Genomic DNA, 14,431 nt, shown 5'->3' with positions numbered 1-14,431 from the left:
TATACTTGTACTACATGATCTATTATACTATTTTGTACTGATCCTTGTTATAGCCAGAAGCAGGACTATGTGACTGCAGATAAAAACACTGACTTATCTCATTATGATACTGTAGCTGCATATAAATTACTGTGTTCTGTTTATCAGCCTCCATGTTGCTTCCGTTTTTTATATGTGTGTTGACGTTTGTTTATCAGCTTCTGTCACATGTTGTTCTCAGAACTTAATGTTTTGCCATTTTCCTGTCTTATGCTTGTGGTCAAATGCAAGAAAAGAAGACATACTCTTGCACTTTAGCTAGCTAACTATTAATGTTGTTTCCTAGCAGCACCATGGGGAACTATTTTCATGCTTTCATACTTGTTTGTTTTGGTTCATGCTTTATCATCTCTCCGCTCATGGCAGGTATGAAAATCTGTCTGAACAAATTTAAAAGCTTGTTATAGTATAGCGATAAAGAATATGTGCAACATATAATAATGTATATATATATATATATATATATATATATATATATATATAGTATTGTATTGAAATGTATTGTATTGTATTGTACTGTATTGTATTGTGTTAAATCAGTTATACTGAAAATGCAATTTTTCAAGTGTGACTTTATTTCAGACAACCTAAAGTGAATAAATATTACAGTCATCAAAGAGAACGCATCTTCTGCACATCTATATGATAATATTTAATATTATATATATATATATATAACTCTGTCTCTCTCTCATATATATATATTATGCTGGGAAGCAACATGTTCTGAACAGCTGTATGCCTTCATATTTGATCACATTATTGCAAGGCAGGAAAAGGGTTCAACAGAAAGACCTGAAAACAACACATGAATATATAAAATCTTATATATAACCTAATTGTTGTGTATGAACTATCACTGATATATATATATATATATATATATATATATATATATATATATATATATATATATATATATATATATATATATATATATATATATATATATATATAAAATTTCACTTTATTTGGCCTGGAATGAAATAAAGTTAAACCTGAAAAGTTACATTTCCAAGTATAACTCATTTAATTCTATACCGCAAAAAATCAAACATACTTTAGGGACTAGAATCTGTAGATATCTCTGTCATCTAAATGAACCACAGAGACACTAAATTGAATTGAGCTTATATTTAACGCTCTGATTAACATAGATAACTGCAGCGCAGTACAGGGGTTTTCACACTGTGGTTTGCAGGGGTCTGCAAGTGGATTCAAGGGGCTCCACAGAAAATTAGGGGGAAATTTATGTAAAAAGATAAACTTACAGTGTAATTTTCAAAATGATTAATTATTTTTTTAAGTATATTTCTTGCCCAGCATGAAAGTTTCTCAAGTTAATGTCGTGACTGAATTTTTTTATATATAATGTTTTTATAGATGTTATGCTTTTCAGTGTTGTGTGTGTGTGTGTGTGTGTGTGTGTGTGTGTGTGTGTGTGTGTGTGTGTGTGTGTGTGTGTGTGTGTGTGTGTGTGTGTGTGTATGTGTGTGTCTGTGTGTGTGTGACTTCTTGCGTTTAAAAAATATGATCTACAGGTAATCTATGGAATGATGTGGTCATGGTACGTGAGGACTCATCTGTCACCCTATCCTGCTTTGATTCACCACCCAAATCTTCTGTACTGGTTACCTGGAAGATGATGTCAGCGAGGGAGGATCGCTGGTCATATTTGTTATCAGCCAGCTGCATCGATGGACAAACAGATGGACGCAGTAGCAGAGTGTTTGGAGGCAAGACTTTTGAGATCTCTGCGGATGCCTCTCTGATCTTCAAGGCTGCAGCAGCTTCTCAAGGACGCTACTCCTGTGTGATAGAACAGGACAACAAGAAGCTACAGGAGAGGATTGTTCTGCTCGCTCTGATTAAATGTAGACTACACAACCCCACCATGCACACCTCATTCATCATGTCTCAATGTGTCTGATATCTCCAGGCATTCTCTCCCTCTCTTTTGCAGTAACTGTCACTCCCACGCCCCCTGTCACAGTGGACAGTACACTGAGACTGGTTGCTCAGGTGTCTCCCTCCTCCGTGGCTGCCTGGGGAACGTGGGTGTCTTCCTCGGGGGAACAGCTATACACTGAAATCTCCCATGACAAGGGCAGTCTGCTCAGCAAGCTGCCTCGCATCACCAGCAAAGACTCCGGAGTCTATACCTGCAGAATCCGTGTCCATGGTAACAATGACACGTCTGTCTCGGAGCACAGGGTGAATGTGACGGTGAACGGTGAGATTTGAAGATATTTTGTGAAAGCACGCTAGTCAGATAATCTGCTTAGTAAATGTTATCTTTTAAACACGATGGGAAGGATATAATGTTCAGTTTTTTTCTAGAATGCAGCAAAAAAAAGCAGAAAGTTAAAAAAACACTCTCTTATGAAAGAAAAAATAACAGATATTTTATCTAACAGTAGAAGACCTATACACTTCATATTATGGAGCCCCTAAGATTAAAGATGAAAGGATCAATACTATTTCAATGTTTTCGCGTTTACTCGCAAAACTTTTGAGTTCTCTTGCAATAGTATTGCGTTTTCCACAAAAAAAAACATTGTGTTCGCTTGAAAAACTGAAAAACTTTGCGTATCATTTCATATTTTTTTTCCACCATCATGATGGCTTATGTACAGGGTGCAACAGTATCCATTAATTTTCTCCTTTGGGAAATTGATTTTCGACGATAACGTATAGACATTTATAGACAGACTTCCTGTGAGTTCAGTGGTTGTTAATTGATGGTATATGATTTTCTGAAGCCACAAGTCCGCATTATTTCAACTTTCAAAATGATCGTGTTTAACAACTGAATACATGGTGAAAGACTACATTACCCATCATGCTGTACAGAAAATTCCACCAATCAGAGAGTCACGGAGAGCAAATCGCCCCAAAATTCACCTGTTTGTTTTACTCTGCTATTCATTCAGAAAAGAAACAAGTGACAGTCTGATTCTGAATACTTAAGACAAAGTCCAAATTCACAGTATTCATAAAACTTTAGCCAACAAGTACTGGGATGACTTAGTACTGGTGAGATTGTGAAGTATGCATGTACGAATGTACACTTTACTATCCCATGAGGCCACAGGAGATGATTTGTGAATGGTAAAATGACGCAACTGACGCTGGGACGCATGACAATGACAAATGTAATACATCTGAATTGCATTCATACCACTCACATTTATACTATATCAAATTTAATGTTCACAAAGTAATTACTTATTCAGCAGTGCTTTCGGATACAGCCAGTCTTTATGAGTCACTGAATCATTCACTTAACCAAGTCATTCAAAAACACTGATTGATTCAAGAATGTATAGCTACTGTGTGTTGCTTACAGAAGCAATGGTTGACTTTGTTTGGAACTATATTTACTGATGAAACAAAAGTAGACAGTACTGTAACTGCCAATACTGTGTCTAAAATGTAGATTGCTTATTATTATTTAATACAAACAATGTTACAGATCTGAGACTACACTACATAAAAAAGCAGGGAATATTTCATTGTCATTATAAACAACATCTAACTTCCTCTCTCTCTCTCTCTCTCTCTCTCTCTCTCTCTCTCTCTCTCTCTCTCTCTCTCTCTCTCTCTCTCTCTCTCTCTCTCTCTCTCCCACTCTTTCTTTTTCTCTTTCAGAGAGAGCTGTGTTTTCTTACACAGACATGACACATGGTAATAGGCTCTTTTGTTTCCGGAATACTATTGTGAATAAAATGGGACCATCCTTATGTGCCATTTACCCAGCCTACACTAGTCAAACCTAAATATTCTCCTTCAGGTTATTTGAACTAACTGAACACTGAATTGTTTTCAGCTAACCTCAACGTGCTTTAATTATTGATTGATTGTACAACAATATAATAAACTATTTTGGTCCAAAATGTTGTGTCAGCACATGGTTAATCAGGGTTATTAAATCTGAGAGGAGAATGTTTCTGAAGAGCTTTTGCTGAGCTTAATAACATAATCCCCATTTTCATGCCTGTCTCGTTTCTGATATCTCCCATATGACTTTGCTCTGGGACTCGTAATGTTCTATTCGCTTGACTGTGTCAAGAACAAAGAGGCTAAAGTGACTCGCAGCACAGTGGACAGGATCAGTTCAAATTGACGATATTGTTCTTGTATCACAGTCCATTTTTCACTCGATTGGCTTCTTCAGTTTCTTTTTATACTCTTTTGCCTTGTACTTTGTATTTCTGACTTTCTGTTGTGTTGAATGAGTCTCTTTCCCTATGTCACTTTACCTTCCTTTGTAATCTCTCCTACCCTGTGTCCTCTACAGGAGGCCCACGGTCTATGGCAGCCCTCTCTCATTCACTGGTTACTCTAACCTGTCCCCCCATTCTTGGTGACTATGTGCTACTCTACTGGGAGTATCCTGATTCAAAAAGAATGGAGCTCATATTTCAGTTTGACCGCTGGAGGAGGAGCTCCACCAACACCACCAAACACCACCTCCATTTGATAGACCCCTCCTCCCTGGCTGCTAGTGGGAACTTCTCCTTCCTGTTAAGCCCAGCCCTGAAGGATGGAGGACTCTACTTGTGCGAGGTCTTCCTGGATGACAGGGCTTTCAGCCAAGGCAACACACTGAGTGTTTTACATGGTAATATTTTTTATGTAGGCCTACATCGAGACTTTTTGACATGACGAAAGGACGGGACTTGATTTCGTTTTTTGGAAATTGGTTGTATAACTGCCATTCAAACGGAATGGTGGTTGTAGTAAGCGCTAGACGAAAATGGATATCAAAAAAAGAACAGTCTTTAATCAAAAATCTCAGGAGACAGAAAATGTATTTACAACCACGCAAACTGAAACTATGCAGAACAATGAACTGAACTAAGGGCTTAAAACCCCATAGGCAATCATTTAATCCCTTAAAACTCATCCTTGATCACCAAAATGGCATATTTTAAAAAAAAAATCCTGTGAAAAATATTTATTTATGCCTTAAAATTGCTTAAATCTAACTCTACACCCTTGCTTCATGTAGTATACATAGAACCATGAATATGCAAATGAGCCACAGGTGATTTCAAACCACGTTTTTGAAGCTGTCTTTTTTCACTGCAGTTTTAAGTAGAAAATACTCAGCAATGGTGTTGACATGAATTTGCACATGGGTTGTCTTAAAGCATGTTAAAAACACCACATAAATATATACAACATTAAAAACTAGATTTTCATCACAGGGGGTCTTTAAATACACAGGGAGTAATGAGGTAACTAAATGAACAACAGGTGAACATAATAAGTAACTAAGGTAGCTAAGTAGCAAACAGAACTCAGGCAAAGCATAACAGGAAACAATGAAAACAAAACACAGAGGGTGCTTCTCAAACAGAAGGCTGCATCCTACCTAGACCGAGTCCTTCCAGTCTTTCTGAGGCTCGTAGGCTAGAGTCCTCAGCATTAAATGCTAGAATGAGACGGTCTAGTAAGTGTGCATGCTATGTCACACATGTTCCCACCCCCACGGTCACGGCACGAGAATACTATTAAAACTTAATTTTGGAAAAATACTTTGTATTACAAATCTAAATATTAACTGGCTTTCTATTAATGCAATACAGTGAATGGCAGCCGTCTCCCAGTGTTTATTGGCATTTACAGTCATTATTGGCAGTTTAGTGTTAAGTGATTAATTTACTGAAAAAAAAAAAAACGAACATCATGCCTTTCAAGTCCGAAAACATTATTTTTGTCTTAACTCAGACAAGCTCAGCACCGAATCATTTCCCATCAGTTTATTTCTGTGAATTGGAATGTGTGCAAAGGATTGTGGGTGATTTAAGGCCGCGAAGGATACATCCGATGCATCCTTCAAAAGAAGGATGTGAAACGAAGGCTGCCTTCCAAGGAGCCTTTAAAATGAGATGGCCTTCAGTGACATTTGATGACGTGGCAGCCGAGATATGCAGCGTTCATAGGATGCAGACTTCCGTTTGAGAAACACCCAGAGAAAACTAACCAGACTAGAGCATAATCCTGACAGTCTGTCACTGATTATGATTAAAGATTAGGTGAGCACATAAAAAAAAAAATTATATGCACAAATAAATCATCAATAATAAACATTGCATGGTAACTTTAATTTTAAATATTTAATTTAAATATAAATAAATAAATATAATTTTTAAGAAAATGAAATCCTATCCTTATTTCACCCTCATCCATGTGTTTCTCCAAACACTCATTCACTGATTCTTAATGTTGCATGTTCTTGCATCACTGGTCTTGAATTAATTTTATAAATGCACAAGCTGTTATATCAATCACAGTAGTTCAGCATCCAAGAGTCAATCAGTCAGTGTCTTGACTTTCATCTTTCGTTCTTTTTTAATCCGATCTCCCTCCGTTGTTACTTTAATCTCTTCTTCCCCTTATGTCCTCCCTGCTCTCCTTTTCCTCACTCAATTCTTTTACTTTTGTCTCTTCTTTCTATATATATCCCTCTCTCTAACATAATGTTTTTAGTAGGCCTCATTACAGATCTCATTATGTGTAATTACACCTGCCCGTTCCTGCTGACAACTCTGTGGTTTGTGGGATTACAGTTAAAAACTGAGCTCAATTAGCTCAGGATTGATGCTGCTTTGTGTTGAGGAGACACTGTACATCAGTCACAGTCAACTGCAGCTGACCAGCTACACCCGGCTGTTTAATGAATATATATCATTTTAACCCTTCACTGACCATCTTCTGCTGTCTGTTTCACCCTCAGGATACATCAAGCCATCCCGCTCCGCTCTGGAACTGACTTGTATGTACTCACAGCGATCACAGGTCAAAGCTGTCAGATGGTCATATGTTCAGGATCCCAGTCGCTTTCTGCAATCAGCTGCTGTTTTGGGCCGGATCACAACCTCTGTAGCGCTTCCTGTGACCCCTGAGACGGCAGGACGTTATGCCTGCACTATGTATCTGAAAAATGGAAACACAGTGCAATATATGTACACCGTCACAATGGCCAATATAGGTGAGATAAAGATGTATTTCTCACTCTCTGTCTGGCACTTTGCTTCTTCAAGGTATCAACACTTAGCCTACATTTAAAAACTTGAAAATTGACAGAATGCAGGTGAATATTTATTCCAAGGAGTTATTTTTGTTGCGTGTGATAGGCCTTCAGTGTTTCATTGTATTTTCATAATGAATGAAGGACAGGAACATTAGTTAGTGGAATCATGTAGGTCACCGGAGAGGTCACATTTCACAATGCAGAAAAATTAAGTACCTTGACCAATCAATTTCATGAAACCCAACTCCATCATTATAGATTATTTCAAACAAGGCTCGTGAATCTCTAGAGCAGCAGGGTGCAGAAAATAGATCTTCTGCAGTTCTGCTATTGAAAAGGGACTGATTTACTCAACATCATTTATTTATTCATTTATTCCAAACCTGAATAAATTTCATTTTTCAATGGAACATAGAAAGAGAAATTTTCAAAAATGTGCTAGTTGCTATTTATCTTGAAATTACAATGAATGAAGACTGTGGCTTCGAAACAAAATATGCAAGTATCAAGCCATCCACACAGAAATAGAGGTGTGTTTTTAAGTGGAACTGTGTTTTTAGAATGCGGTGTAGGGCCCGTGAAATTGGCCCAATATGCCGCGGTCCGCCAATACACAGGGAAGGTTATCACGTGTTCTGTCCTTACTCGTGCAAAATATTGGTTGGTTAAATTTGTAATATATTAATCATATATTTACTCGTTTATTTCATCTGACTCCATAAATGAAAAGGTTTTAATGATATCTGTGGATCATTAATCATGAGTGAATGTTTGACTATTCCGTTTAACTCTTCAATCGAAATAATATCAGAGTCAGTCAGAATAATCAAATGTAACAATTTATTATGTCAGGTAAATGTATCATGCCAATTTCATGATCAATTCAAAGATAATCGATACAAAACATCAAATGCTCTGGAATAGAGAGAAGATGCAAACCCAACATTTAAGAAATACGTTAGGCTGAGAGATCTATATCTCTCAGCCTAACGGACCGATCTGAGGTACAGAAAAGGCCCCGAACACTCTGCTGCATCTCCTTATATAAACCTTTCACAAGGAAACATGTACTAACAAAAGAAATTTGCATGCAGTGGTCGCACCTTCATGGGGGTGGGTGACCATTTGCTTGAGAGACCACCTTCCTTTGTAAGTCAGTTATCCATAAACTCTTAAAAACCTTATTACCTTTTGTTTTACTTATTTTGGAAAGAGACATTCGTACCAGTCGCACTGTGACATTTTAAACGATACCAAACATGAAAATACTCTGTGATAATCATTTACATTAAACTATACATTTTCTTGGGAGAAATCAGGTGATCATCTGAGCATAAGAGAGAGGGGGTGAGGGGAGAGGGAAAGAGATGTAGATTAGGATGATTCAGAGGTGAGACTTTCGTCTCAATGGTGCAAGAGGGCCAGTTCAAATGGTAATCTCCAGAGAGGTCCTCTTGTCCTCTCAGGGTCTGGTCACCCCCAAAACAGACTGTCTGGAATTTCCTAATTTATCAATTCTTACAGCGGTGTCAGGCACGAGATGCTGTAAAAGAAGCGAGACACAAGCGCAATGGTCAAACACGTCCATCCAACGCATGTTTATATAAAAACAAAGGAAAAGCAGTGCAGTGGAAATGAAAACAACGCATAGCACAGGGTAGTGGAACGGGAAAAAAAGTGCTCTTTTTGAATGGCCCTTAAAAGTGGTCCTATAGGGTCATATAGGTTTGTCTGAAGAACAATGTCAGACCCTAGCCTGGGTTTCTCCATGCTGCCTTGCGCGCAGCGCGATTTTATTCATGCTGCTAGGCAGCCTGGACACCATGGACCAGATTTTCCCCTCAAAAAGGGAACCAATCACAGAACGGGGAGGGAGCAGCAAGACGATGACGACGTCTATGCGACACACCGAAGCAGTTTGTTTATATCTATGGATCCAACATGGCAGCAGACGCGAAGTTACCTTTCGATGCAGCCTTAGATAGTGTTCTAAGTAGTTTAGAACGCAAGTTTATTTCGTCTTCTTCCTCGTCGAATTTCTGTCGCTCTACATACGTCATCTGGTATAATTGAAACGATTGGATATGAGCTACGTGCAGGTGCATTTGATAGACATTCGTAGCGCCCAATAAACGCCTCTGGGCATTCGTAAACCACGCCTCAAATACGAGAAAATGAACGTGGTTCCCAGACCACGTCTCAATGAGACGAGGTCTGACGTTAGCCAGGCTAGTCAGACCCATGAATGAATTGTTCTTTTGAGACAGATCTTTGCAATGTATTATTTATTCATGTATCGGACATCCCTGCTTCTGCTATGAGGTGTGTTCCATTCATTATATCAAGTTTCATCTCAAGTTTCTTCTGTGTGATGGCACTGGAGAGAATTCTGAATGAACGTATTTTGTCAAACGAAGTGAACTTCAACAGATTTCCTGTGCTCGGGGAATAGAGAGCAGTGAACACTCCAGAGGCCCTATCAATCGGAGCACAACTATGAACTCTCATGAATTCACCAAAGAGAGATAGAGCAGATGTCAAGATATTCAATAAATAATGACTTAGGTTCAGACTACACGATATCAGCCTGATTTTGGCACAATTCGCTTGATATATAGTGTTGTGGTGATTCGTAAAGGACAAAGGGCTTTGGACGCAAGAATTGATCGTTTTATCACGTATAGTGTGTCATAGTGGACGACACGACAACTGAAACCGCGTCACGATGTCACACAGAATGGCATATTTTTTTTACAGTCCTCCACGACTGGTTCCGTCACACTTGTAGCGTTGACCAATAGAGTGGTGCCGGTATGATGTCACTTTGTAGGCCAACCGGAGAAAAACCCAATAGGATTTTCCAATAGGCTTTTGGATTATCGCTAAAAACAAGATCTGTGATCAACAAAAGTTTATGATACTTACACGTTTTGTCCATCAGGGTAATTATCACAGATGAACACAACTTTTATGAATTCTAAAGCCTAAATGCAGTCGCTAGAAGTAAAAAGCTAAAGGTAGGTTATAAACGAACTACATCACGGTCCCACGATTTCAACGTCACCATTACTAAGCTTCCGACAACTCTTTCAGATTCTAAAAACATTTTCCCAGAATGTTTGAATTAGAATAGTTTATAAGAGCACAATTATAAGCATAATGAGGCTGTAAAAGCAGACTCGACTTGATGACGTTTAATCTCTTCGAGAGCCTCTGTATAGTCCCATTTAGCCACTTGTTAGCAATCGCCTTTTTCAAGACACCTAACAGCTTCAAAAAAATCACGAGTTGGGTAATACTGATGTATTTTATGTCATAGAATAAAACGTGAAAGTGTCTTGAGCTTGTGTTCACCACAGACCTTATTTCAGCCATTTAACCAAAACCCCATTCAAAATCACCCATTGACTTTGCACAGAACCACTACTTGGAATTTGTCCTCTGCATTTAACCAAGTTAACCACACATTCGGAGCAGCGAGTATTAGCTAGTTATTTTAGTCGATACAGTTTTAAATATGAACATTTTTCTTACACGAATGCATCGCTTCACTTCAGAAGGCCTTTATTAACCCGCCAGAGCCGTGTCGAGCACTTTTATCAGGGATGGATGCCCTTTGATGGACTTCCAGAAACAAAAACCCATTCACTCACATTATAAAGCTTGAAAGAGCCAGGACATTTTTTTATATAACTCTGATTGTATTCGTCTGAAAGAAGAATGTCATATACGTCTAGGATGGCTTGAGGGTGAGTAAATCATGAGCTAATTTTCATTTTTGGGTGAACTATCCCTTTAAGCTGTTCCTTTAAACATGGTTCAGATTTTTTTTTAAACTAAAGATTCACAAATATTTAATATTTTTATTTATTTATTATTATTTAATATTTCCAAGAGTTTAAGTCATGGTTAGAGAGTATTTTAACCACAGCAGTGTCATCAGATCTAGGCTAACATGTAAATAACAGAGAGACTCAGACTGTCAATGATAGATAAGAACGACATCTGTTTGTTCGCTGTTTGCATAAATGATGCCACCTCACCACATGCAAAAACATTAAGTCAAAACCTTATTTTGTTCATTTCTCTTCCTCGTCCTCCATATCTCTGCATCTTTCCAATACACGCACTCGGGGATATACTCATTACGTCATGTCTGCGGACGGTATCGTTTCTTCCGTCCTTTCGCTCTGTGTTTGCTCTAAAGTTGCATGCACTGTGGCTCCTTCATATCTAAGAGAATCAATTTATTTATTTATGAATAATTTATTTTTGAAGGTAATTAAATAATTTCTAACCATTGCTGTCTACTCACATTGATACTCTTGTTGAGCAGATCTAACAGTTTCTCCAGGCCCTACACTGCCACCTGCAGGTGAGTATTGCTATACACACACACACACACACACACACACGCTTCTGCACACTGATGGGTAACCTAACTTAGCTTTTCTTTTTCTGTCTTTCTCACACTCCCCCCAGCAGAAGATGTCTCAGCATCCTCCTATGTTTCTTCGTTCTCATTTCTCCTATTTCTGATACCCATGATTGCCGTAGCTGTTGGGGTGTTGCTATGGAGACAGGGCTATTGCGTCACCCACCGAAGTAAGGGCCCACATTTGACTTCCCCCCCCTGAGTCCATCAAAAATATGAAGGCTGTCAGTTCACCCTGGCAGAGAATGATGGACAGAGCAAACCACAATGGATTTGGTGTGATGTGAAACCCCTGTGTGTCTGTGTTTATTCCTGTAGGTGTCGAGCAGTCGCTGTCTCACCACTCCGGAGAGGTGGAGAACATCTATGAAAATCCTGACGATCTGAGACAGGTGATTGAAATGCGCAGCTCCTCCTCCTCTCCGTTTACCTTGCTGTTTCTCTTTCTCCCCCTGCTGTATTATTAAATCTATTTTTACTACCCCTTCTTTCTTTCATTCCCCCTCTCTCTCTCCTTGTCTTTCTCTCTCAATGTATATCTATCTGTGCTCTATTATTAAATCTATTTCTTCCTTCCTCTTTCTCTCCCTCTCATCTCCCAGCAGACACCTCCCCAAGGCGCAGTCTACATGGTGAGTTATTATAGTCCTTCTCAGGCAGAGCAATGAGTAATAGTGTGTGTGTGTGTGTGTGTGTGTGTGTGTGTGTGTGTGTGTTCCAGAAAACAGGTCCCAACATTTTACAATCTGTTTGACAGTGTGTGTGTGTGTGTGTGTGTGTGTGTGGGTGGGTGGGTGGGTGTGTTCCATTCCAGTTCTGTCACGCCTGCATTAGTGATATTAGCAGATGAACCGAATCAAACCTCTGCCAAACTATAAATCTGAGATGTCTCCGCCCTTCTCATCCTTGTCCCTGTTTCTCTCTCTCTCGCTCTCTCTCTCTCTCTCTCTCTAGGATCTTAAGCCAACGGGTGAAATGGATGTATATAAAGAATTAGATAGGTGAGACATGATTGTCTCTGGGTCATACGGGGGATACAGTGCATGCGTGTCATTGTTCATATGCTCTCTGTGCATTAATCATCCTGCTAATGTGTGTGTGTTTTCTCATTTCAGATACAACCAGTGCTGTGGTTGAGTACAATGGATGTTGAGATAAAACAACTGTATCTGAAATAAAATTGTACATACATAAATTTGTGAGACGTATATGTGTAACTTATGACAGCAAACTGTTTTTGTTATTACTATAAAAATGACTTTCTTTCATAGAGAACTTCATTCAAAGAAACTTTTTCTTTTTGTTACCTTTTTTTTTTTTTTGTAATGTCAATAATAGTGCACTGTAAGAAAAAAATCTGTAGAAAAATGGATAGGTCATTTTCTGCCAGGACATTTTCTATTAAGTTTACAGACATTTTTAACCCTTAAACCCAACACAATACAATGCATAATTCAAAATGGGTGGAAAACACCTGTGAATAATCAAGCCGGAAAATTCCTTTATACAACCCCAAATCAAGAAAAGTTGAGACATTTTGTAAAATGCAATAAAATCAAGAATCTGATTTGTTAATTCTCTTTCCACATTATTTAACTGACAAAATACAAGGAAAAGATTTCCAATGTTTTTTTGTTTTTTGTTTTTTTACTGAACAACTTAATTGTATTTTGCAAAAACAAACAAATTTTGGTTTTGATGGCTGCTACACTCTCCAAAAAAAGTTGGGACAGAAGCTAAATAAAAGTGAAAAGCTTATAGGATATCCAAGTTAAACTCTTTTGAAACAGTCCACAATAATAGGTGGATTGGTAATAGGTGAGGGTAAAAGGAGCAAAGCAAAGATGGGTCATGACTCATCACTTTGTGCCAAATTTTATGAGAGGATTGTCAAACAATTCAAAAATCACATTTCTCAATGCAAGATTGCAAAGTAGGTCTTTCACCATCTACCATACATAATATTGTAACAAGATTCAGAGAAATCTCAGTCTGTGTAAGGCAATGCAGGAAACCTCTTGAATATGTGTGACCTTCAGATGACACTACATGAGAAACCGTCACGCTACTCTTAAATACAGCCACATGGGCTCAGAAGTACTTTGGAAACCGTTGTCATTTAACACAGTCTGCTGCTGCGTCAAGGAATGCCACTTGTTATGCAAGGAGAAAACTATACATACATTCTATGCAGAGATGCCACCGAGTTCTCTGGGCCAGAGCTTGTCTTAGATGGTCTAGACAGTGGAAGTATGTGCTGTGGTCATAACCCCATAGCTTGTTTATGTGAAAAACGGACATTGAGTTCTCAGTCCCAAAGATGAAAGGGACCAACCAGACTTTTATCATTGACAAGTGCAAAAGCAAACATCTGTTATAGTATAGGAGTGCATCAGTGCAAATGGCATGGGTGACTTGCATGTGTGTGAAGGTACCATTGACTATATTGGGATTGTAAAGAGACATTTAATGGCATCAATGGGAAGCAAGATAATGCCTCATTCAGGATGTGTTACAACAGAGTGGTTTCTTAGACACTCTACACCATAGAGTGCTTGACTGACTGCAGTCCACACCTGTCTCATATTGAGAATATGTGGCCCATCATGAAAAGGAGAATAAGACAACGATGACCACAGACTATTGAGCAGCTGTCTTGTATCAGGCGAGATTGGGCAAAAAATCCACACTAAAAAAATGTGTATCCTCAATTTCCAAACTGGAGTGTGTAGCAGCCATCCAAATCTAAATTTGTTCATATTTACAAAATATAATTAAGTTGTTCAGTGAAAACATTGGACATCTTTTCTTTGTACATTTGTCAGACAGATTCACAGATTTTATAGCATTTTGCAAAATGTGCCAACTTTTTTTGGATCTGGGGTTAGGCCTATTAACAAAGGACATTGGACCCT

At 38.4% G+C, this 14,431-nt stretch overlaps 1 protein-coding gene across 6 annotated transcripts; it reads left to right on the top strand.

The window, feature by feature from the left end:
• The first annotated feature begins 250 nt into the window (after positions 1-250).
• g6fl (g6f-like) lies at positions 251-13,082 on the top strand. 6 transcript variants are annotated; one of them, XM_079893935.1, is made up of 12 exons: positions 251-405; positions 1,581-1,913; positions 2,003-2,272; positions 3,691-3,726; positions 4,340-4,663; positions 6,785-7,039; positions 11,418-11,456; positions 11,567-11,686; positions 11,835-11,908; positions 12,119-12,148; positions 12,471-12,517; positions 12,632-13,082. In XM_079893935.1, the coding sequence occupies exons 1-12, from the start codon at positions 312-314 to the stop codon at positions 12,651-12,653; spliced, it is 1,644 nt and encodes a 547-aa protein (XP_079750061.1). In that variant the 5' UTR covers positions 251-311; the 3' UTR covers positions 12,654-13,082. The 6 variants fall into 6 exon arrangements, with proteins under 6 accessions (XP_079750061.1, XP_079750060.1, XP_079750062.1 ...); XM_079893934.1 differs by having other exon boundaries at positions 11,564-11,686; positions 12,122-12,148; XM_079893936.1 differs by having other exon boundaries at positions 12,122-12,148; positions 12,632-12,708.
• Positions 13,083-14,431: the final 1,349 nt, after the last annotated feature.

This window comes from Squalius cephalus, assembly GCF_949319135.1.
Source record: "Squalius cephalus genome assembly, chromosome: 15".
Classification (NCBI taxonomy): domain Eukaryota; kingdom Metazoa; phylum Chordata; class Actinopteri; order Cypriniformes; family Leuciscidae; genus Squalius; species Squalius cephalus.
This window is presented reverse-complemented; position numbering and strand designations above follow the sequence as displayed.